The sequence below is a fragment of the Phoxinus phoxinus genome (genome assembly GCF_949152265.1).
Source record: "Phoxinus phoxinus genome assembly, chromosome: 21".
Classification (NCBI taxonomy): Eukaryota; Metazoa; Chordata; class Actinopteri; order Cypriniformes; family Leuciscidae; genus Phoxinus; species Phoxinus phoxinus.
The window spans coordinates 6,919,355-6,943,412 of record NC_136896.1 but is presented as its reverse complement, the minus strand read 5'-3'; the positions used below and the strand labels follow the sequence as shown (position 1 = coordinate 6,943,412).

Sequence of the window (24,058 nt, the reverse complement as noted above, 5' to 3'; positions counted from 1 at the left end):
ATATTATAATAGTTTTCAGGCAAACAATCTATCAACATATTTGACGTCAAGTTAGTGTGCTTAGGCTACCTTATAGCTCATGTTCATCTTGAATCCACTCCCTCCAATGCATTTCCATGCAAATCCTAAAATCTGATCATGTGTTCATTTCAGTAAGGAAGAGTTCGAGTACTAAATTAATTACACATCTAGTCCTGGTAGAGAGGTTCAGTCCATGTTTCACACTTGTAGAGGTGTATCTCCATTTTAATTGGTCCACCCCATATTGAGAAGAATTTACTTTTTGAAATATAATAATGGACTATTGAATTGAATCTGTCAGATCAGTTTCGTCAGCAGAAACAGCGCGCAGTGATAGAGTTCCCCGAGTCAACACTGGAAAAGCTGCGATACAGTAGTTTTAGCCTGAGGATGACTATTAAGCATGCAAATCTGCCACAACATGAACAAACTTGCTCAGGTATTTTGTTTTACTCTTAAATGATGATTCGCATTGACAGTCATGAACACCAGTACAACTTATGGCCCTTTGGTGAAGTTTATCAGCTTTCTTATTTATTGAAAAATAGAACTGTTATTTTGCAAGGGAAAGTGAGGCAGGGCATTATATATTATTTCAGTACAGAATAATACAGACATTAAGTGAGAAAAAAAAAGATAAACAGCAAATACTTGGAAATTAAAGAGATGGTTTATACTTTAGTGTTTGTCAATCATTTTCTGTAGGAAGATGTTGTGCTATACAACTGCTCATATAGTAATCAAGCAAAGAAACTATAGGAAACTATGCCATCATATATGGAGGATGATACTGTTGTCTCTCTAAGCATAGACACTAGTAAAAGTACTGATGGCCTGTAAGAAAACTACTCAAAACTGTAGAGGGAACCCTGGTGCTCTCAAAAGCGGTTTAAGTCCAGCACTCCAGCTCGTTTTCAGTCTCACAAATCCAGTTCCGGACATCTGGTCGTCTTCAAAAACTTTGCGTGCAGCGTGATATCTCCAAGACCACTTCCTTAACCCGTATGAACACAAATTTAAAGGGCAACAAAACAGAGGAAAAGAAGAAATTGGCACATTTGATTATCCTCCTTTTGTGCTAGAAGACAAATGCAGCATTTCGACCAGATATAAGGCAACTCAAGCCCCTCGTACCCCTTTAATAAAGCCCTTTTCCAAACCATTCTATACACAATGAAAAACACCCTAGCAAACAGTCTGCATTACAAACATCTCTTCTTATTAATCGTACCTTACTTGTTCCTCTGTACAGACATGCTGATTTCACAAACCAATGAAAAACAGATGAGCAAGCAAATTATGTAGTTGAAGTCTGATCACAAAGTGAAGGTAAAAGGCCACAGAGATATCAGTATAATAATTCTGTATGGCAGAAACCAACGGTTTACAAATATAACCGATTCTACAAAATGGTGTTCTCTTCAGCGCCTAGTGTGCTTATAATGTCAGATTACAGGGCCAGCACTGTTGACTAAACAATAACGTAAATAAAAAAAAGCTCAAATATACATGAAATTAATAACTGAACATTATGTACATATATCAAGAGTGGAACACTTAAATTATCTCCCCAAAACATAACTGTGATCCAAAGTGCACAATAAACAGTTAATACTTGCTGAGATACCAGGATGTTAATCATCTGCAATTATTTGATGTTTTCTGTGGTGAGCCTATAGTGTTAAATATCTTGTCAGTTTTATGGCAAATTTGCTAACTGCGTTTTTAAAACATCTTTTTTTCTTGCTAGTTTGTGAAAGTCTCATTATAGAGACCTAAATGTGAAGCGTGTAATTTCTGCAGCACTAAACAGAATTTCAAAAATGACAAATGGTAGATGCAGATGTTTGAAACTTGGTAAAAATCATCAGTCAAACAAATGCGTAGCCCCGCCCCCAAACTCCCATGATTGGCTGAGCCGATGTTACGGAATCAGTGTAAATATTCCAAATGACCATAATTAAACTGAATACTGCAGATTTTTTTTAAAATTATTATTATTTATGAATTCCATTTTTGTGCTGCTATTGGCAGGGAAAATACTTCTCTTTTAAGGAAAATCAAGTGAAAGCTTTGAAATATAATGTGACTGTGGAATGAGTCCGATCTGTTTCATCCGCATAAACAATCCCTGTAAGATAATATTGCATGGAGGATCAAGTTTGCTCATTTTGAGATTAAAGAATTTTAATAAAGTACATTTCTATGTTTAACCGACGCAAATGGTATGGCACTAACTCACAGAGTGGCTATACAAGTTAGTCTTATCACGGGGTGATAAGTCTTATCTCTCTTCAAAACCTAACTACAGAAATACAAAGAACTACAAGAGTCATTCAGAGATGAAAACCCCTCTATAGCCACTTCTGCTGATGAGCATGGTTTGAAGACTGAGGCACTACACTAGACCCTGAATAAGAGAGCTACCCCTTCATCTCTGAGCCTATACAATGATAATCAAATAGCATACTTATCAGCCCTCTTGACATCAATCCTCATTCACACATTCAATGGTTCCACTCAGACTGATTCGACTGCCTCCAAGCAGTGTCACCACTGCTCTCGGGTTCTGTATCCCATCAATCTAAAGTCTCCAAGATTGAGAATTTCATGTGACCCGACAGGAAATTCTCTTAAACACACATGGACCACATGACAAAGTCCAGATCCACTACATAAACAACTCTCAACAGGAAAAAAAAGGTAACATATGCCAAAGATAAAGCGTTGTGTTGAACCTCCAAACACGTTTATGGCATTCTAATCATCACTTCAACATTTACATCAATACAGATTTGTGTACAAGGCAAAATTTAGGATATAACTTAAAGATGGAATCACCAGCTGTAAAACATAGGAAACTTAAGACTGTTGGCAATAGTTTGGAAGTCCAAAGGCATAAGCGAGCTGCATCCGAGCACTGTGTCGATCGTGGGAGAATATGAGGTTTGGTTCCACGCAAACCTCCTGTATCAGCGTTCCCAGTGGTCAACACTGGAATTCAGTAATGATACTCACGAGACCGTAATTACCATTTGAAACGGAATTTCCTCGCCTTGGCATATGCAAACACACAAGCACATTCCTCTCACAGCTGTGGCGGTTCTGGTGAAAGTCACTAGTAACAGAAGGTTGTGTATACCTGAACTAGGAATTGTAGTGAAAAAGTATTTAGCAAGGGCTAAAACATACGTTTTCCCTTTTTATCTCCATTATAAAATCAGTCCTCCATGTCAATGTACAAGCTTTGCATTCACCAATCGACCACAACCCACCTCCTCCTCTTCTTCTTTTAGTCTTTCCAAAGACTGTTATGGCAACTGACAGCTCATTTTACACCCTAATCTCGTCGTCATCGTCATCATCCATGTAGGAGAAGTCTCTGTCGTCTTGCATTCGAGGTGAGCTGTACTTGATGTCGTCCATATTTCCCTCATAAATCTGATTGTGGGGTTTTTCATCCAGCACGGTGGACCCTGAACTTGAGAGGGAACAGCTGTCCAAGTGTTGATGGTTCCTGGTTTGCAGCTCTGGAGTGTAAGGGTTGCCTGGCCTTTGGCGTGGAGGCCGGATCGGAGGAAGGGGGTCCTCTTCCTCGACTTCACTGGGAGGACTCTGGGGCGGCGAGCTGCTCTTCCCCTCTTCGAATCCCAGATCGTCATCATCTAAGCCCTTCTTGTCCATCACACTCAGGATGTCGCCCAGCATGGAGGGACCCAGATCAATGTGGAAGGACATGATGGATTCTGCATGTTTCATGCCTCCGGTGTAAGGAACTGACGGACGCAAGTCGGTCAGCTCACCGAAATTCCTCTCGTCCAGCTCCAAGTCCGATACAGCGGGCGCTGCAGCTCCGTTAAGCGGCTTTCCATCAACTTCCGGAACGTTCTTTAAAGGACTCGAGGACACGCTCTTGGGAAGGTGGATTTCTGTACCACGTCCTGCGTTGTCATCATTCAAATACGGCAGCGAGATTGCATTTTTTACATAACTTGGCGAGCCTCCAGGGGGCGCTAGTTTGGATTTGTCAGGCTTGTCGCGATTGACCGACTGGGAGCGCTTGCTGCTTCGGAACGTACGGGAAAGGAGGCTCTGTTTAGGTGAGCTCTGCTGTACCTCCGGCTCCCTTGGTGGCTCCCCTGAGCGGGTGCTAAGAAAGGAGGTGTCCCCGAAAGCGTCGCCTCCTCGCCCCACATGCATAGTGTGACGGAAGTCTCCCAGGGGTGCGCTGATCATCTCTGCAGTCAGGTCAGCACGAGAGCGCCGCTTTGACTGGGAGGACGAGGACACAAGCTGCTTCAGAATAGGCATGATGACTTCTTAAATACTGTCCACAGAAAGACAAGAGATGGGTCACTCTTTCCTCTGACGGTGTAGATCCAGGACAGTGGTCAGGATGAAAACTCTTCCAAAAACTTAGGACACAGCCATTTTTATCCTTAAAGTACAGTGTCCTTCCTTCAACATCTGACAACTGACCTATAACAGAAGAGAAAAGAAACAATAAATATATTTTTATTTTACACGGCTGACATTTTATTACCTAATCTGAGACGGATTCTCTTTTACTTTAGAACTTGAGTTGAACTGTCAGCTGATGGAATATATAACAATTAGAAATTATTGAAATTATACATGATACTTGGAATTTCTGGAGGTTTTAAGCCAAGCTGATGACATCACACACTAAATTTAGGTACTAATTTGTTTTAAATGGATTAATTATAGGGGAAACTTCCTTTGAAAAAGGGGTGGAAAAAAAACTAAGCCACTTGAAGTATTACATAACACATCAACAGAGAGGTGGAAGAGGTTGGAAAAGGAATTCTCATTTCATCCCATAAGCCATGAGCCTTTTTATTGTTCTTGGAGGAAGTGCGGTCATGACAGGGTGACACGTTGCACGAGTGTTGATTTACAGAGCTCTTGTTACTGAAGGATTTACTTTTGCATGGTGGTCACCAAGTCACCACACAAACCAAAGCTTTGTACACTTCCAGCTCTGCTTGCTATGAACTTTTGAACCGTCTGTTTACTCCGAGGAATCTGGAATTAAACCACACAAATGACATGCCAAATTCGAGGGCCTAGGATCAGCTTTCGAAAAAAATAAATATATTATTGACTTCTGTGAACATGTGTGTCAGTATTGGCATGGGACATCAGTGCTCCAAAAATGAGTAAATACTTCTATATTCGAAAAGTAACATAGAACTGCAATTGTAATTTTATCAAAAAAAAAACAACGTTATTTGAAACAGTTCTTCAAAACAGTAAAGAAGTTTTAATGATAGTAGCCTTGCCTGAAAAAAAATACAACAAAAACTGTACAAATGAAACAAATAAAGGGTGCAATGCAGATATCGGGCAGTAATGCGTTCCAAGGCACAGATCCAAGTCACAAATCCCCTTTCTTTCCAAATCCAAATCCACATTCATTTCATGATTACATAACCATGAGCTCAGAGGATCCTGGGAGCACAGACTTGTAAAGGGCTGCATTTCTTCTTAAACTCAACTCCATCCAGTGCAGTATTCTCTGTAGTATGTGCCAGGCTCTTATATCATGCGGAAATCTAGACCTTTACACTGCTGTACTCCACTGCCTGAGATTTTCCTTCCAGACCTGCTGACAAGGTAGTTTTTCCTTTTCCCTCGGCACCTTTCTTGCATTTTAACCATTCCTTTTGACTGCTCTTTCCTTTTCATACGTAACTAGGTACTTTAATCATTCTACTTCCAATTAACTATTTGGGTTTTGTAATTATTTTAGTAATCTGAGGAAGAATGAATAGAAACATTAGGATAACATTCTTATTTCATTTATTTCATTAGGAGGCTTTCCAGATACTGATTTGCATTTGTTGCATTCAGTGTTTGAAAGCTTCTTAAATCATGTGCACAGACAACAGAAAATTAAAATGACTTAGACAATGGATAAAGGTGGTTTTTAAGGTGGCTCTGATGTACGCATTAAGCAAGTAACTAAGTAAATAAATAAAGCTATGCAATAATAAATAATAAAGTAATGAAGTATAAATACATAGGCAAATAAGTTAAAAAAGTACAATATACAATGAAAGATGAAGTATAGCATTCTGGTACTGTAAGCTTTTAAATAAAGCTAATATTTAAGAAATATATTAGTTTATTATTATTGTTCATTCATTCTTATTGCTTGTAAACTGCATGTAAGCTGCTGCATATAATATACAACCAGTTCTTGATTCCCAACTCTATTTGAAACCACTTTTTCCTTTCTATTTTTTCTATCTTTCTATCTCTGAAAGCGAAACATATTGCATGCTTGGAAGACTAATGATGGTCAATGAATATCATCCTATTGTAATGTCACTGTAGAGGATATGAAACAAAGGGAAAGTAGAAAAAGAGAACGACTGAATACGAGAGAGTGCCCTTTGGTTCCACTGTGAACTTTTTGATCCCCAACTGTGCGCTGTGATTTATGGTATAATAATCTGATTATCTGCTTCTTTACACAGGGGTGGCCGATTACCCTGACTGACCACCAACAGCCAACAAAAGACTTACGACGCACCAATCACTCAAACAATCCATGATCAAAGACTAAATTGTACGACAAACAAAATGCAAAAAAAAAAATCGGATTTTTCTGAAACTAAGGTGGAAACATATGAACAAATCTCTTGTTGCCGTCTAGACAGTAGTGCGCAATTTTGTTTTCAAACTTCATAACCATCCCAGTTGCATGCATGCCATCTGGATGAATGAGATCCAGGCAACAATATTCCAAAGACACGTCACCCCACCAAAAACATTTGCATCTCTGACAACAAAAGCCCATTGAGCGACTGTAGCTGTGAGAGAACAGAGGAGGGTTTGATAAACGATAAGCTCTCCACTTGAGTCAAAGAACTGGGCGTCCCTGCGGTGGATTCAGCTCTTCCCGCTGGCAGATTGACCTCATTGTTGAATCTCAGCATATCGCCCCACTCCGAGGTCCAGATAGATTATTGTATCCGTGTTTGTATGTAGTGATGCAAGACACCCTAGTACCTTCCCGTGTAAAGGATTTTGATCATATAAATCAATAATAATAAAAGGCCATTTTTAACATCAGGGCATAATGAGCTTAAATTAAAAAGGTATGTAACTTTTGCAGTTAATAAACAAAACTGTCTTGTAGAAGGACATTGTAGCCGGAGCATACTCTCTCTCTGGTTATGAATGCCGAGTCATGCAGGTATTGGGCTACTTCGCAGCGGTTGTGGTCCCTCTCAGTCTAAATAAGTCCAAATATAACATTTTATAAGCGTACCATTCTGATTCAGGATAAGACAAAAACACGGTTTGGAATATGGATTCATGATGTACTCGCTCATTATACATTTTGTAAAAAAAACGTATTGCTAAAGACAAAACTGTCATACATCAAATACAAATGAAATGGATTTCAATGCATTTAAATAAATGGTAAAAACAATAAATCATTTAATATATTTTAACATTATTGTTCTTACAATGCCATTTCAAAATACAGTGGCTTTGACGATGCAGTTTATGCTGTAGAACAAAATGTGAAAGTAATATTAACCTCAGACCTCATTTTACGTAATTCGAATACCGCTAGGGTATTCCCATGAGAAGAACCCATGCCAAATTAGCCAGCCTTCTGGGTTGGCCTACAAATTAATGTCATAAATCACAACTGAACAGCTCTATTGCTCCAATAGTAGGAAAATTCATTATTAAGCAATGTATATATGGCTCACAAGGCATGATTAATTATATATTTAACTGCTTGTCTATAAAGTTGAATTAATTCAGTTAGTTCATTTAATTCAACCGTGCCAAGTATTTTTAATCCTTAAAAATTACATTAGTAATTAGTCAAATGAGCCATTCAAACCTGAACTTATTTCAAAACTATCTGACTTAATGCGAAATTATAGTTGATATTGTTTAAAATGAAAAAGAGGTGTAATTGAAACAGCAAAATTACATTTTTAAATAATAACAAAGTAATTATGGTTTACTTTTTGTGTTTTGCCATCCGCCATGAACTGATTAACCAAGCTTCACAAAAGCACAGAGTCTTTGGTCCTTTTCATGCCTATTTCCAGCAATCTCAGCGTCTCAACGCTTCATTAACAGCAAGACTCAGGGGATTTCAGAGCATGTCATTTGTGTTCAGCATCATTACACATCAGTACAAAATCCTAACAGCTCCTGAAAGACAACACACCAGCTAAAGAGCTCTCTCCCCCTCTGGACATGTGTGTACATATCAGAGCTCACTGGAGAGAGACCTACAACTTCACAGCTGCACGGACCCTCGTGATCAAACTGAGAGAGGGTCTAAACACACATCTGCAGGGCCTCGTTTCAACGGGGCCTCGTTTCACAGGCTCCAAGCTGGGGTACCAGGGGACCCGCTACGGCCTCCTCAACATTCCTAAGCGTCAAACACACAAACACTCTCACAAGAAAAATATATTAGTCTGTCTCGTCTGGCAGGAGACGTTATGGCAATGACTGTAGAAAACAAGGGATGGATTGTGGGTTAAAAATGTAGAAATATTTTGAGGTTCGAGTATGAATGTGGCCGTCGAACCCACAGCCGTATTTACATAACGCACTTTTATGTACGCAAGACACACAACCAGAGATTAAGACCAGGAAAAATAAAGCAACTATGGTATAAATGATTCACATCTTCACCACAAGCATCATTCATCCCATGCTGTTAACTCACAAAGTCACGATCTCTTGCGGAAAGTGTCCTCTCATGCAAAGCTCATAGAAAGAAGTCAGATGTGACGATCCACTAAATGAAACACCAGCTGTCTGTCACTTGACGTTATTGTACTTTTATTTATAGATCGGTTTTAATCTTTTAAGAGTAATCATTACTTATTTAACTTCTGAGCTCTGAGATCATAACTATTCTTGCAATACAACTGCAGCTGGTACAAAACTCTGGAACTCATTACCATGTTTTATTTAAGCAAAAATTATGAATAACTATGACTACACATTACATCAGAATATATTCACACTTTAGACATGACATGAAGTGAAACACCTGCAATCGTGTTAGTCATGACTGTATTCTCATTAGAGAATAATATTACAATTGTTTAAAGGCATAGCTCACCCAAGAATGAAATCCTCATTTACTCTCCCTCATGTCGTTCCAAACCTGTAATACTTGCATTTATCTTCGGAACACAAATGATATTTAATGAAATCGGAGCGATTTCTCTCCCTCCAATGGCAGCCACGCAACTACCACTTTGACGCTTTAAAAAGTTCATAAATAGATTGTAAAACTAATCCATATTTAATCCAAATTATCTGAAGAGACACGATAGCTTTATACACTGAACATATTTAATTAAATCTTTTACTCGCATATAAACATTCATCAACTCATATAAAGCGATCACATCTCTTTAGAAAATTTGGACTAAACCACTCAATGCATGGATTAATTGTGTGATCTCTTTATTAACTTTTTAAAGCGTGGTAGTTGCGTATCTGCCGATGGAGGGAGAGAAATCACTCAATCAATGAAAAATATCTTCATTTGTGTTCTGAAGAGGAACAAAACTCAAGGGTTTGAACGGCTTACAGAAATCGAATTATTATGGTTTATTCATTTACCTTGTATTTTGCATGGAATCTATTACTTGAATGAGTAGCTCTTTTTATTTGAATGTGATCTTCACAAAAAACACTATATATTTAAACTTATTTGTTACATTTGCCCTTTTTAAGGAAAGTCTGTTTACTCGGCAGCCATATATGCAACGCCACCGGGCAGCTATTTTGGGCATCCAAGACCAAGTCCTATCTATTTGAATGGGGAATACTGAAATCTCAAAAACTGCTTGACGAACTTATTAATTAACACATTTAAAATCAGCAACAAATCCTGACAAAATATCCCATAAATGTTTCTTAAGCTCAAATAGCGTATTTTTTGCCAATGCGCGTGTTCAGTCCTAAGCGCACGTCTCGGGTCTCTAGCGGAACCAGAGATTCTACCGGCAGTGACGCAATGATTGGCTGATTGATTGGTAAATGCTGATTGTATTCCGCCATGTTGCGCGTTGCAGTTTCTCCCCATTCATAAGTAATAGAAGTGAACCATCTTTCTCCATCTATCGTCATTGGTAACATGCAGAAAAGGACTATGCCAGCCTGTGACTCATTGAGATCTAGGACAGCAGGATTGAGACGCATTCATCCGTTTGATTAACGTCCAGACAACACTCTACACAATCTCTTTTAAGACTTAACATCCCTTTAAGAGTCTCTGCTCTTGGAGAGGTTGCTGGTGTCTGTAAAACACTGAGGATTATGTGTGTCTGGCACAATGCCAGATTAAACCCACAACAGCAGTCAAATCTGCCATAAACTGTTTAGATTTTTTTAAGGCTGATTTGACTGCTGTGCTGTTAAGTATTTGTAGTACACATTTAAGCAAGGGTAGACCTATTCTAGGAAGTACAGCACTGCACAGAGACTATTCCTGACAAATCATTCATTCTGAGAGCTGCTGCTATCAGTCATAAAATAATAATTCAACTGATGTATGCATTTATCAAAAGAAATGTTTTTAACTTCATGCCGCTGGTGGTTGGTTACAGTGTAAACATGGTCCATTTCACTGTAGGCCTTCTGCACAAAAATGAAGTACAAATATTCACTTTTTTTTTCCTTTATTAAGATAAAAAAACGAATAAATATCATCCTTATAGTCCCTAACACGTTAAACAAGTTAACACATTTTCATTGAAACCAGGAACTTTGTTGATAGCATAAAAAAGCAGTATGGTTTTCAGATGTTATTATTGACTACAATTACAACCTGCTTTTCCTGTTATCCCCACCACAAGCCTAAAGCCTCATACAGACAGATATTAAGCGGTGAATAAACTGATGGAAATGGAAATGTGATACGGGGAAAACAAGACACCCACCAAATCAACCAATAGAATACCTTCTCTCACACACAAACACTGTAGAAAATATTATAACTGTAATAAAATGTAAATGCGTGCATACATTTGGTCCAACACCGTGGACACAGAGGGAGAGATTGACGCGCATCTTATCAATAAGCAGTGATATGAGTGATCGTGAAGCGTTAAGGCAAATCATTTGAATGCAAACACGGTTTGAAAAAAAGCACAAGTGTGAAAAGTAGACATTTTGAACACTGTTCTTGTCGCTCTTTGCAATGCAATCATAATGAAAGTTGCCTGGAGTTTAGAAGCTTCAAAAAGGACACAAAAGCAGCATAAAGTAGTCAACAAGACCAGTGCACTGTGTCCCAAGCCTTCAGGCGTCATATAACCGTTTTGAGCCATTAACCATTTCAACCAGATTTGCTTTTGAGAAACGAATGGGAGAAGAGGGTGGATGTCAGGAGTTTTCAGATTTTAGTCTATTCCTCACAGAAATGCTATTGTATGGCTTCAGAAGAATGGGAATATATTGCATAAATCATATGAACTACTTACTTTTATGTTTTATTACATCTTTATGAAGTTTGACAGCACCAGTTCTCATCCACTTAATATTATACTGAAAAGAAAGACCACGATATTACTTAAAAAGTCACGGTTTTGTGCTCCACTGACGAAATTCATACAGGTTTAAAATGACATGAGGGTGAGTAAATGATGACTGCATTCTCAATTTTGGTTAAACTATTACAGGGTAAAAGGCAGGATCATTAGCGGATTATAACTCCATCAACAAGCTACAGGACAAAAGAAACACACATGCAAAACAACAAGAGTTCAACCACATTACAGAGTACTATCAGCTTCCCGGTCTAGTTTCTAAAGGTTTTCTCTCAGCTTGGTCAAGACAGGATATTATGTACTAGCTTAGTCGGCATTCAGCAGCAGCCAGCGGGGTAAACAGATATACAGTACTGTGTGTGTGTGCTTTGAGTTTCTCTGCCAAACACGCTGAAACTAACCACAAGGATTACACGCTAGAATGTAGAAAACACTAAAAACCATGTTTAAACCAGCAAGGCCTCATGTGCCACACACAAACACACCTTTAAGTCTTTTAACCGACCAGTCTGACTTCACATTTAACTATACACCTCTAAAAGAAGCTTTACCTTTTCGTCATGGCTCCCATTTTACAGGAATCATTCTTCCTTCCAGTCACTTTTCGGCAAGGTGAAGGTTGCCGCTCTATAATCACAGCATATAAACCGACAGACGTGGCCTTACTAATCAAGTAGATGATTAACTTTCCACATCCTTTCCACTCCACATTCCTACCGTTTTCCTCTGCCAAAAAGCCCATGGGTTCAGACTTAGCTAGCAATCCTCTCACAGCTGTGTAATTCTGCACACATTCAGAAAACTTTAAACCCAGGCTGAGAAGAGCGCAAATAACGATCGATTTTGAAAATGAAAATGGCATAATCTGGTTTGAAGGCTAAGAGCTACTGTTGGGATTTTAGGCCCATAACCCTTTCCAAACGGCACAGATGAGAATGAGAGAGCCAGCAGTGCTGTGTCTTCCCTGGGTGTTGCCGGCAGTCTTGGGGCCCGTGTGTCTGGGACACACAAGCACGAGTGTGTTGAAGAAAAGCAGACACACATCGGGTGGTGCCATCTTGGCAGAGGTGCTACACGACTGTGCGCCAGCAGGCTCGCCACAGTCCTCGCAGGGCATTTCCATCCAACATCTCATTAGACGGAGAGAAAATGAGGCCAATGTAACGTGTCTCTAAACATTTCTGATAGCGAGAGTGGGCAAGTCGTCCCCTTAATCTACAGCAAACTGTGCTGTATTGTCACATGACCACTTTAGAAAGGGCCCATCATAAGCACATTATTTAAAGGTAAAACTGTTCTTTAAAACAGTATTTTTTTTTGCATTGTAGTCCAAATTAATTATGTCAAAGCAAATGTATCCAGGTCTACAATATATAGATAAAAACTATTTTCAATGTAAAAGTATTGGCATGATTGCCAAAGATATTACCATACATGTATTGCCATACATTAAACAAGTAATGACAAGAACAAAAAATATATAGATCATCTTTAAAATAGGCCGACTATTTAAAATTTTGGGATAATTAAAATAATCTGAATTTTGACTCTTTTCAGGGCTGATTAATGAAAATGCAAATTCAAAGCAGGAAAAAAAATAAGACTTTAGAGAATTAGTTTTACTTTCTCATTTATATTCATTATTTTAATAAATGAATTTATTCCTCAATGACTCAAATTACCCCCTGACGAGCCACAGCTTAAAATGGGACTACACGTTATATTTCGATGATGCTTTCTTTTCCATTTCGCCTTGAAATATAGTTAGGTGTATCTGTGAGCCATCACGTTCCTCCACCCATGCTCAGTTCTCCACCCAGCTACAATTTAAGAAGCACTTTGCTTAAGTCAAACAGATAAAGAGGATATTTCCCAGCTGACCTTCTCAAATATCTTGCTATTGTGAAATGCAAACTTTGGACAACTTCTTGTTCTCATTTATCTTTTCAGTCTGGGTTCAAAAGTTCAACCATTTTGGAGAATTTGAAAAACAGTTGAAATCTGATTTTCACTGTTTCTTTGAGAATATGCGCGACAATAAAATGTGTCTACAGCATGAGTCACTGACAAAGGAGGCTTAAGTTGTTGTATTATACATTAGACAGTATAAAGCCTGTCTTTCACAACAACTTCCTTCACAGGTACACAAGACACCAGTCAAGCCACATTTTTTTCAAGGCACCCATGAAAAGGAAGGTCTCTAAATTACAACTTTCTGTTTTGCTCATAGGAATTCCCCTTTGGCATCAAAAGGATACAAGAAGAGGACCTTGAGTAACCCAAACTTGCAAACATTCAATGATTGACATTGTTTTTACATCCTAAACAGCTGAATACATTCTAAGGGGCCATCCACACAGAACACGTTTTTCCATTACACTGCGCTACTTTTCCATTTTGTTACAAGTATGTAAACAAGCGCTAGATGGACGTGTTTGACCGCTGTGCCCTCGTCTTGCATCTTTTGCAGTGTCTCGCGCATGAAATGCCGTTATAAAAACATGGCGCTCAAGTTTAAATCATCTAAAATTTTAAAGACGCTTCTTGAGACCTTGTGGTTTTTCAAAGCAAAAACGTGTTCAATGTGAACCAGCCCTCAGGCTGGTCTCAACTTAGCCATATTATACATTGAGAGAGAAATCACCGAATACTCCTGAACAGTTTTCAGTTGAAACAATCTTGTCTGAATGACCCAAAAAGACAATCTCAGAACACACAAGAAGACTTCTCACAATCCCTTGCACCCAAACCAACACGGGGAACATAATGCATATCATCACAGCCTTTTTTTACTACACAAAATACAATTATCTTCATTTGGACTTAGTTCAGCTTTTCTCAAAAGCCATTTTGAACTTAAATGAAAGGTAATCTGTAATATTTTATAGTAAATAATATCTTTATCTTTGATACATCATGTTGAAATTATCATAATTGCAAGATGGCGATTTCTTTTTAGATCTTAACAAAAAAATCAATTTTGAAATATCTTCGATGGCATTTTGGTATTTTACACAAGTTGGAAGAAAGAGCTTTTTATTCAATTCTAACTTATAATTAAGAGTTCAAAAAAGATATTTACATGTCAGAAACTTGTAATCACGGTAATTGTGACGTCTACAAACCATTAGACAATCATAACTCTCCTGCAATGACAACATACCAATGAACTTAAAGTTAAAAAAACTTCTCACATGACTTCTCAACTGATAAAATCCTTGTAAATCCTCAAGTGGTGACGGCAGTCTTTGTATATGTGTGCAATGCATGATGATGTGGGTTAAGCACTGATTGCTAACGCACAGCTGTCAGTGTGGTTCAGCTCTAGTAGGTCTGAAAAGAGCAAGGCCCACTCGCTTTACACCCTTAAACCAGATGTGGTTTAGAGGACAAGAATAGCTCCAAAATTGAGAGTTCAGTGACAAAGAACTCTTTCTCAAAGCAGAATTAATAGCACACAATGCACAGTCAGTATTACAAATATTTTCCATGGTTGCCACCAAAATATTATTATGACAATGGCTAACACAAATTAAGGCAATGCAGAAGTAATAATAACTGCAGAAATGACAGGCAGTGCCTTTGGTAAATGTAGTTTCAATAGGATATTATTTATCAAACTAGTAGCAATAGTTTTAAAGGCAGCCCAAATCACTTAATCTGAAATCAACAATACTTGACCATGATTGATTCCAATCGTTTAAAATAGGAAGCCTGACTGCGCCAATCAATTCAACACTCCACCTTTAACACACTCAATGACCCAGTGTCTGAGCTTACTGGAGCATATAATAAGTGTTCCTTCCACAGGATAAGGCCTCTGGAAACACCCAACTGATTACTCTCAAAGACACTGAAACTGTGGAAGCAGTCACAACATTCACAATAAACTTAAATAAATAGAGCTTAAAGAAGAAACGGTCTGAAGTATGAGCCAATCCCTTTACACAAACAAAAGTACGAGAAATATCTAATATGACCTTAGCTATGACTAGACCTCAGAAGACATTCTTACCTTTGAAACGGTGATAGTTTGCTAATTTTGTGGAAGCTTGACTATTTCACAAAATAAATAAATCATATGGCAAGTTCTGTAAAGCTGGTCTGAGCGAGCACAAGCATCAGCAACCAAAGTGGGCGAAGCTTAGTGAAGGGTCAATTAACCCATTGTTGATCTATTTTGAAAGAAACACAACTGCTAAATTGCTAGTAATTATGGAAATATAAACATTCTGAAGACCACACATGATTTTTCCACACATGGGTCATGCGTCTATGAATTCTGGCTATATTTGTGGGTTACTTTGAGCATAATGACACCGAGTGACAGAGGGCACATGTTATGGATCTATAAGGATATTGGATTACTCAAGTGAAGCCAAGAGCATCTGGGATTGGAATGGACACTAATGGAGAAAATAATTCCTCCTTTTCTCTTTTCACCAGCCACATGCTTGAGGGAGACCACCTGTTACTCTATGAGAAGAAATTAAATAATGGGGAGAGATGAGCAATGGAGAGGAGACTATAATGTAAAGAATAAATGTACAAAAAGGAATGTTTTTCTTTTTCTCTCTGTTAAAATAAAAAACAGTGCACAAGCAAGTGTCTTCACAAAATGGTTTTGGAAATGGTTATGGCCATTATTGTCCTTGTCTCTGGTGTTATCTTAGTTCAGGATAAACACGAGTATCATTAATGAGCAACATCAATAAACTACCAGGAAATGTTGCAGTTCAATAAAGGTGATAAACACACTAATGGCAACATAAACAAGCTTGGAAGCAAGACAAAAGAGCAAAGGGCCAAAACCCCAGAGAAAATGGACAGTAAATTAAAAGGGCTATCTGGGTGAAATGTGGCCAGACTAGTTGCCGGGCTGTGGTAGCCAGGTATTAGAAATTATGTGCCTCGAGGTTTGGACTTGGAGAAACAGGACACTCAAGTTGAGGTCCACTTTCACAGGGAGTGATGCCGATACTGTCACTCCAAAAATGTGCGGCTCAACCCAAAGAAAATCACCTGCCATTTGCTCAAAGGAGAATCTTTAGGCTGCTACACGATACCAGTGACTTAAACCGGTTTCACGCCTTTCAACACTATCACACAACACAGTAATCATGAATTTGTCATCTCAAAAATGAGAGACTCGAGCAAGGAATCTCAGTCTGAAACTTGACAGTCATCATCTTGAAACCAAAGAAAGGTTACCAAAGCACCAAGTTACTTCAGGCTGGAGTATGCGAAGAAACTAGTTCGCTATCAATGAGGCCATCAACATGCACGAGTTTATTACATAGAAAATGCCACATACCACTAATGTCACTAATGGGTGGATCTGAAATAGTTAGGATCTCACTGAAAGTGACCTAATGGAAGAAAATGACTAGCCAATCAGATTGCTTTAGCTTTCTTAAGCTATTTTCTTGTGAACTTTGGGAGGTCTGTGGGTTTGCCCTCTGAGGCAATAATGACTCAAACTGTGATTATCAATGTCTAAAAGATCTTGGTCAACAATTAACCACTGGTTGAGACTTTTTTGAAAACGTTGAAACAGTTTTTTATTTAATTGTCCAGGAATCCAAATCATAGCTTCCTTAGTTGTGAAAACACAGCAGCACAGATTCATATCAAGTCAGTTAACAATAACTGCAAGCTACACTAGTTAACACAAAGTTAAACACGGTCACATGACAGGATTCGTATGGACTAAACGCTACAGGGCTTTGGTCTTCTTGGTATAGGAAGGACTGGCTCATCGCCTGGTGTCAGGAGGAGGTCAGCCTGTTGGACGGCAGGAGGTTTGGTTTCAGAGGAATACGCTTCTCTGCCGCTAGTATGTCAGATTCCAGGAGGCCTCAGCTGGGCTTGAAGCAGGGAGCTCGAGTCGTCTTATTCAAGTTCATGAGGAGAGGAGACAGTGCAAAAATATTGACTCTTGGCAAGACACAAGAGTCGTGGTTTAAATAGTTTTACTTTCCCTTGAGGTCTGATATGAATGCAGTACAGTTTTCCCAAGTTCAAAGTCTTCTACATAAAAGCTAACAATATCTTGCAGGCATTTCCTATCATTGTATAATAAATAGCATGCCGTGCTGCTCAAAAACAATTTTGCATCAATGATATAAGAAAAAAAAAATGGTAAAATAGACGAATCATAATGCCCCCCAAAAATACAACACAAAATAAAATAGTGTATAGTAAATATCGTTTTTTTTTTTTTTTTTTTTTTTTTAAATACTAGGTTACTTTTATTCAGCAAGGACACATTAAAACAAAAGTGACAGTAAAGATACTTATAAAGATTTCCATTGAACTTTCTATTAATCAAAGAATCCTAAAAAAAACTATCATGTGTCATCATGGTTTTCCCAAAAATATTAAGCAGCACAACTTTTTGCCACATTGATAGTAATAAGAAATGTTTCTCGAGCACCAAAATAAAAAATCTGCATATTATAATTATTTCTGATGGATCATGTGACTGAAGACTGGAGTAATGATGCTGAAAATTCAGCTTTGACATGGCAGGAATAAATGACATTAACAAATATTCAAATAAAAAAAGCTAATTTAAATGTAATGATATTTCACAATAGTACTGTTTTACTGTATTTTTGATCAAATAACATCCATCCTTGGTGAGCATTCAAGCCTTCTTTCAAAGAAATTTGAAAAAAAAATGTTTGGAAAAAATCTAATACCGACCCCAAACTTTTGGAAACAACATGTTAAATAAAATATGCTTTCAGAACAACCAGTATTATAAAATATTGATTTTAAATTCATTTCAATCTTATAGCCTACAGCTTGATCTTCACCCTAACATGTGGTTGAACTCATTTTTTAACACAAAATCTGCAAATGTCTCTACCGGGATGGGTGGGTGGGTGTTGAAGAAGTTGTTATCTAGAAAGGCCAGGAACACCACGATTAACTAACCACCATAACGAACAACTTACACGCAAACCTGCAGGCTAAATTTAGAAAGGTTATGCTTTCAAAGCCCCCCAGGTTGAACTTTAGTCCTTTGAGCGCAGACATTTCGACCTCCTGTAGTGTGTGTCGACAGCTGGGCTGATTACATCAGAGAGGAATAAGGGCTTTCTGAGCAGCACAACAGACTCATGCTGCTGAGTCACAAGGCGGCCACCGTAGTGATTGAACAATAAACTAAGAATTATTGATACAGTTGATGCGAGTCTCTAACACACACACACGTTTTACTACAGATCCATCCACACACACTCAAGCTGTACACACACATAGGCCTAAGCACCAAGCAAGAGGCTGCTGATGAATTTCAAGTCAACGTGAAATAAAAAAATTGTCATATTTGTAATAGAATCACAATTTTTGCAGCCAGTGGAGCTTTTTAGCTCTGGCTTCTTCTTTTTTTAGGGGGGAGAGAAATCACAATGAATGTTTTTTTTTTTTTTCTCAAATCATGCAGCCCTACACACAGGTTTGGAATGACATGAGAAGGACTAGCCTAAATAATTACTGGATTTTAATTTTGTGGTGAAGAAAGTAACTGAAGTAAAAAAGTTTCCTCTGTGTAAAATGCAGTTGCATGAGAGAATGGGGCTGTAAGGTGAGAAAAGAACGAACAGTTTGGGAAGAAAAAAGTGAAAAAATAACAGACTGCATGTATCTGTCCATCTGGCAGGTCAGCCTTATAACACGCACACACAGACACACACACACTCACACACACAATGACCTTGGCCAACATCTTCCATGCAACAATTTAGGCCAGAACTGTCTCTCTGCCTGCCGGCTCTCCTATCTGGAACATCATAATGAGCTCAGGATATTAACCAGGCGGCTTTAACTCCAGGTATACAGTGAATTGTTTAGTCTATCCAGCAGATACTGACCTCAGAGTTCTGGTGCAGGGTTGCTAATGCCACCTTTCACAAATATTGACACCAAGAATGATAAAATTGTCAAAGGTTAAGGGTCAAAGCCCTGGACCACACAACGCTCGGGTTAGAATTTTGTATTACTTTCACTTAAAGGGATACTTCACCTCTGGAAAGATGAATGTGTATTTAAAATGGGTCATTTATGTAGTAGAAATGTGAATTTTTATTTTTTTATTTTGAGCCATCTAGACTCAGAAAAGCAAGAAAATGTATTTGTGGCTCATGTGGATGAAAGACAACAACTCCCAGAATGCACATGCTTCGCTGCCCTACGAGGCCACTCCCAAGCCACGCCTACCGGTAAAAGCGCAGTTAAACAACAAGGCTTCTAGTGAGTCTCCGTGACAAGTCTGCTGCCCGGGATTTCGAGATCGCCAAAATGTCCGGGATTCGGCTTTTGCGTTCTACAGTCGCCATTCATTATGTTTACTGTGGCGAGCAGGACGAGAGTGACGGCCGCGGGAGAACGGCGCGAGGCCGGTGGCGTGATTACTGATGAGCGGCACCTGTGAGACGCACCGGTCTCGTATCTCTCACGGGGGAGCGGGAATTTTCTTAGCAATGCTAAAACGCACATCAACCGATCAATTTTTAGCGTTCATGTAAACACTACATTCAGATCCACCAATCGGAGTGAATTCAGTTAGATTGAAACAAATGGTGTGCATGTAAACAATGAATGGCGACTGCAGAAAGCAAAAGCCGTGGACATTTTGGATGATCTCGACGGCCGGACGAGTCCGGGAAAAAGGATGGTAACCCCAACTACTCAGATTTCTCCACAGAACAAGAGCCTGTTAGCTTAGCTTCCAAATAAAAGATGGCTGACACTATTTGTACACTCTGTGAGTGAGATCCCACCCTCTATGGATGGGTTGAAAACATGCGGATCTAGCGCCTTCTGGCTGTAGTTTTTAGCCTCTGGCCAAAAAAGCCTCCGATGACGCAAAATGACGTTTTTTGCGTCATCTGAGGATTTTTTACAGACAAAAAATACATAAATCTCTTGTCTCAGGGGGATATGAGGGAGGGAAGCACGGTCATTTGAAAATACTACAGGTTTTCTACTGATACAAAGCTTAATGCTAAATCCTGAAGTATCCCTTTAAGCTGTGGTGGTGATCATTCGTTCCTGATAGAGAAATTAAAAGGTTTAGATGACAAATTAAGACATTTCAACTTGGAGCAACAGATTATATTCACACAAAAAGAAAAAAAGTCAAACCCCATGATACTCAGAAGTAGATTGTGCTGTTGAGACAACCCATTAGGGTCAATCAATTTCACTCTGATAACCTTTTACAACACCAGAGCGCTTGCCAGTTTTCTGCAAACAACAGTTTGAGCCGTTAGAGTTACGAACTGTGAAACTGCAGCCATCTGACCAATGCGTATTATGCAACAGATGTGGCCAACAGGTTTAGGACAATATACATCTGGAAATTCACAAGAAGCTCTTGGAATACCTCACTGGATTCCGGTTTCATTGCAACGTGGACTTTTTAAGAAGTGGTTACATAACATTTCATCTACCACTTTTTCTTCATACCAGACACAAGTAGCACACTATAACTGCAGCTCCAAGGTCCATCCAGGCATTTAGCACCACTATACCAAAGACTCAAAATCACAAGCTCCTTGTCTCCTGCAATCCCAACACGTCAAAGCCCCCCATTAGAGATCACTTGTGAACTGCTAAGTGCTAACTCACTTTCACAATCGTGTGCATTGGTAGCCTATACAAAAGCCCCAGACTCTAAATCTGAAAGGTGAAATTCAGATGGTGGAGTAAAATTATGTTGCCGCTCTGAAGTAATGATTAACTGATTTAACAAGTACAAGTACATCCATAAAGGTCAGTGTACCACTGCTGATAAAAATCCAAAAACATATCAAACATCAAATAATTTCAAACAATAAGCCGGATATTAATTAAATAACATGTAAATGTTAGCATTTGAATCAATATATATAATTTAGGCTATTATACAGAACTCAATGTATACTGTTATTGGGCTACAAAAATAAAAAGTTACCAATTAACAATATAATAAAATTTGTTACCATAATGTAAACATTTAATACATTATTTATTGCATAAAATGTAGGGTAAAAAAAGCCTAAACCATTGAAATACCAAGATCACAGCCTACACACACACACACACACACACACACACACACACGCAAACTACTGGTACACACAGTAGTAGAGGAATGTCTGAGACTGACACATTCAAACCTGTAGAAAAAAAAATCTATTTGGTACCACCTTTGTTAAGACCATTTAATATTCAGATGAATGTGATATCTGTCTGACTGACTGGCCTCTGGAATCAAATGCAAGACACTTGAAGAGCAAACGCTTCATTGTATCTTTATCTAACCCAGTTAACTTTTATCCAAACTTCTAATGGAACCTTGTGGGATGTGAGCAAAGGTCGCACAACAAAATTAATTTATGTAATAAATAATAAAGCTTTTTACCACTGTTTGCAGCGTCGTATTCGATCCCAGAATCCTCAATGCCAAGTTGAGCTTCTCATCCAACAACAATGGACCAAGTTCAATGGAATCACACTCCAAACAAAAGAGTCCGTAGAGTGTAACAAACCACGGGTTCAGCCTGACAGATGTCTCCGATATCCTTTAAACAGCTTTGTGTGGGAGTAACGCGTTTATAGATAATAAAAACGTGTTAAATAGGACACACTCCACCGAATCCAGAGGAGCACGTCCTCGCGTACTGCCTGTAGTTCAATGTGCGATGGCGCACTAATGCGGTTCAAGTGTCCAGAGACCGTCCTCTGACTGTGTGACGAGTGGACGCCCCGCCCCCTGTCGTATGCCCCGCCCCTTTCAACGGTGAGCTCAACCTCTCATTGCCTTTTAAAGGACCAGTATCAAGTTTACGACCAAATACACGACTGTATAGCCTATAGATATACAGTAAATTAAGTTGGCTTTTGGCGTCTATTAATTTTAATTTAAAAGCACCTTTACATAACATTCACATTTTGTTTATTATTTTTATCATAATTTTTATTCATTTATACATTATTTTATTAATTAATACACATTCATTGTATTATTTCATTTATACACATGTATCATCCTTATATTAAATATATTTGTAATTATTAATATATTTGTTTTTAATAAAATTTTTAATATTATAATATAATGTAGCCTAATATATTTGTATACAATTAATATAATATTATGATTTATATTATTAGTATGCATACATGGGGAGATTTAAATATATATAAACAATTTCACAAAATTATTTGTTTCTCTTTGTTTCATTTTATTTAGTAAAATAATATAATTCTGTCATCAGATCTTTTTTTTTTTTTTTTAAAGACAATGAATTTTGTCCAGAGCCAGACGATCATTGACTGTTCAAGAGCTCCTCCGATTTTTATTATTATTTATTTTATTTTATTTTTTAACTGTCTAGTTCAGAATATACAGACATAATACAATACATCCAATTTTAGGCATTTTTAAAAGTCCTTAGATGCAGCACTGGCATTGATGAAGTAAATAAAATCACAGGAAAACACAAAAATAAACATTTTAAATTAACAAATAGGCTATTATATAAAAAAGGTTATCGAAAAACAAGGCAGACAGATGTCTTTATAAAAGTATCTGTGATCATCTTTTGTCTGAGAATAATTAAGTTCCGTTTTATTACGACCCTGCACCAAAAGGAATGATGTTGCTACAGTAACCACACTAAACAAACGTGACATACTCAACCACACACATCCTCTTCGGCTGTGTGATTCATAGTGACAGAGCATTCCAGTGGTCATAATTACAAATTGACAACAAAATGCGGGCCCTTTAAACATCACGTGATAAAATAAATAAAATAAAATAAACTTTCTTTTATCTACAGTAGGCTACATCTAAATAAACCTTCATTTTAGCTCTTTATTTTCAAAAAACATATTTTGGTTCTACACAGAAAGGCAAAATATAGGCCTAAGCTAATACATCTGTACACACACACACACACACACACACACACACACACACACACACACACACACACACACACACACACACACACGAACCATCATGTCAGAATAATAATTATACATTAACCAATACTATCAAAGTAAGAAGGTGAATATTTCAGAAAACCAAATGGCCCACCTAAAGTTTATGAACTGATGGATTGGGAATACTTATATTATGTATATAATAAAGCTGTAAAACCACTACAGATTTACAAGTCAATCTCCCCTTCAAACCTGCTAGACCGCCGGCAAAGTGGTCAACAAACTTCCCATAACTTTTCAAACAGGTGATTACTTCCTGACGCGCTCTTTATGGTGCCAGCAAACTGGCAGATCAATGGACTCATATCCAGTGGTAAAATTCTACTCTATAATCAATATCAAAAGCATTTATCCAACCATTTGATCTTGGCATGGTGCATATTACCATTTTGTGGAAGAGGAAAATAATATAATTAGATTAATAAAAAAAATCAAAGAAGTAACCACAAATAGGA

General features: G+C 38.1%; 1 protein-coding gene across 1 annotated transcript; it reads right to left on the bottom strand.

Annotated features, from left to right (window-relative positions):
• Window positions 1-529: 529 nt before the first annotated feature.
• cdc42ep4b (CDC42 effector protein (Rho GTPase binding) 4b) lies at window positions 530-22,379 on the bottom strand. The gene is made up of 2 exons (XM_079595419.1): window positions 22,015-22,379; window positions 530-4,500 (listed from the first exon to the last, which is right to left on the bottom strand). Exon 2 carries the CDS (start codon window positions 4,330-4,332, stop codon window positions 3,355-3,357), a length of 978 nt encoding a protein of 325 aa, XP_079451545.1. The 5' UTR covers window positions 4,333-4,500; window positions 22,015-22,379; the 3' UTR covers window positions 530-3,354.
• Window positions 22,380-24,058: the final 1,679 nt, after the last annotated feature.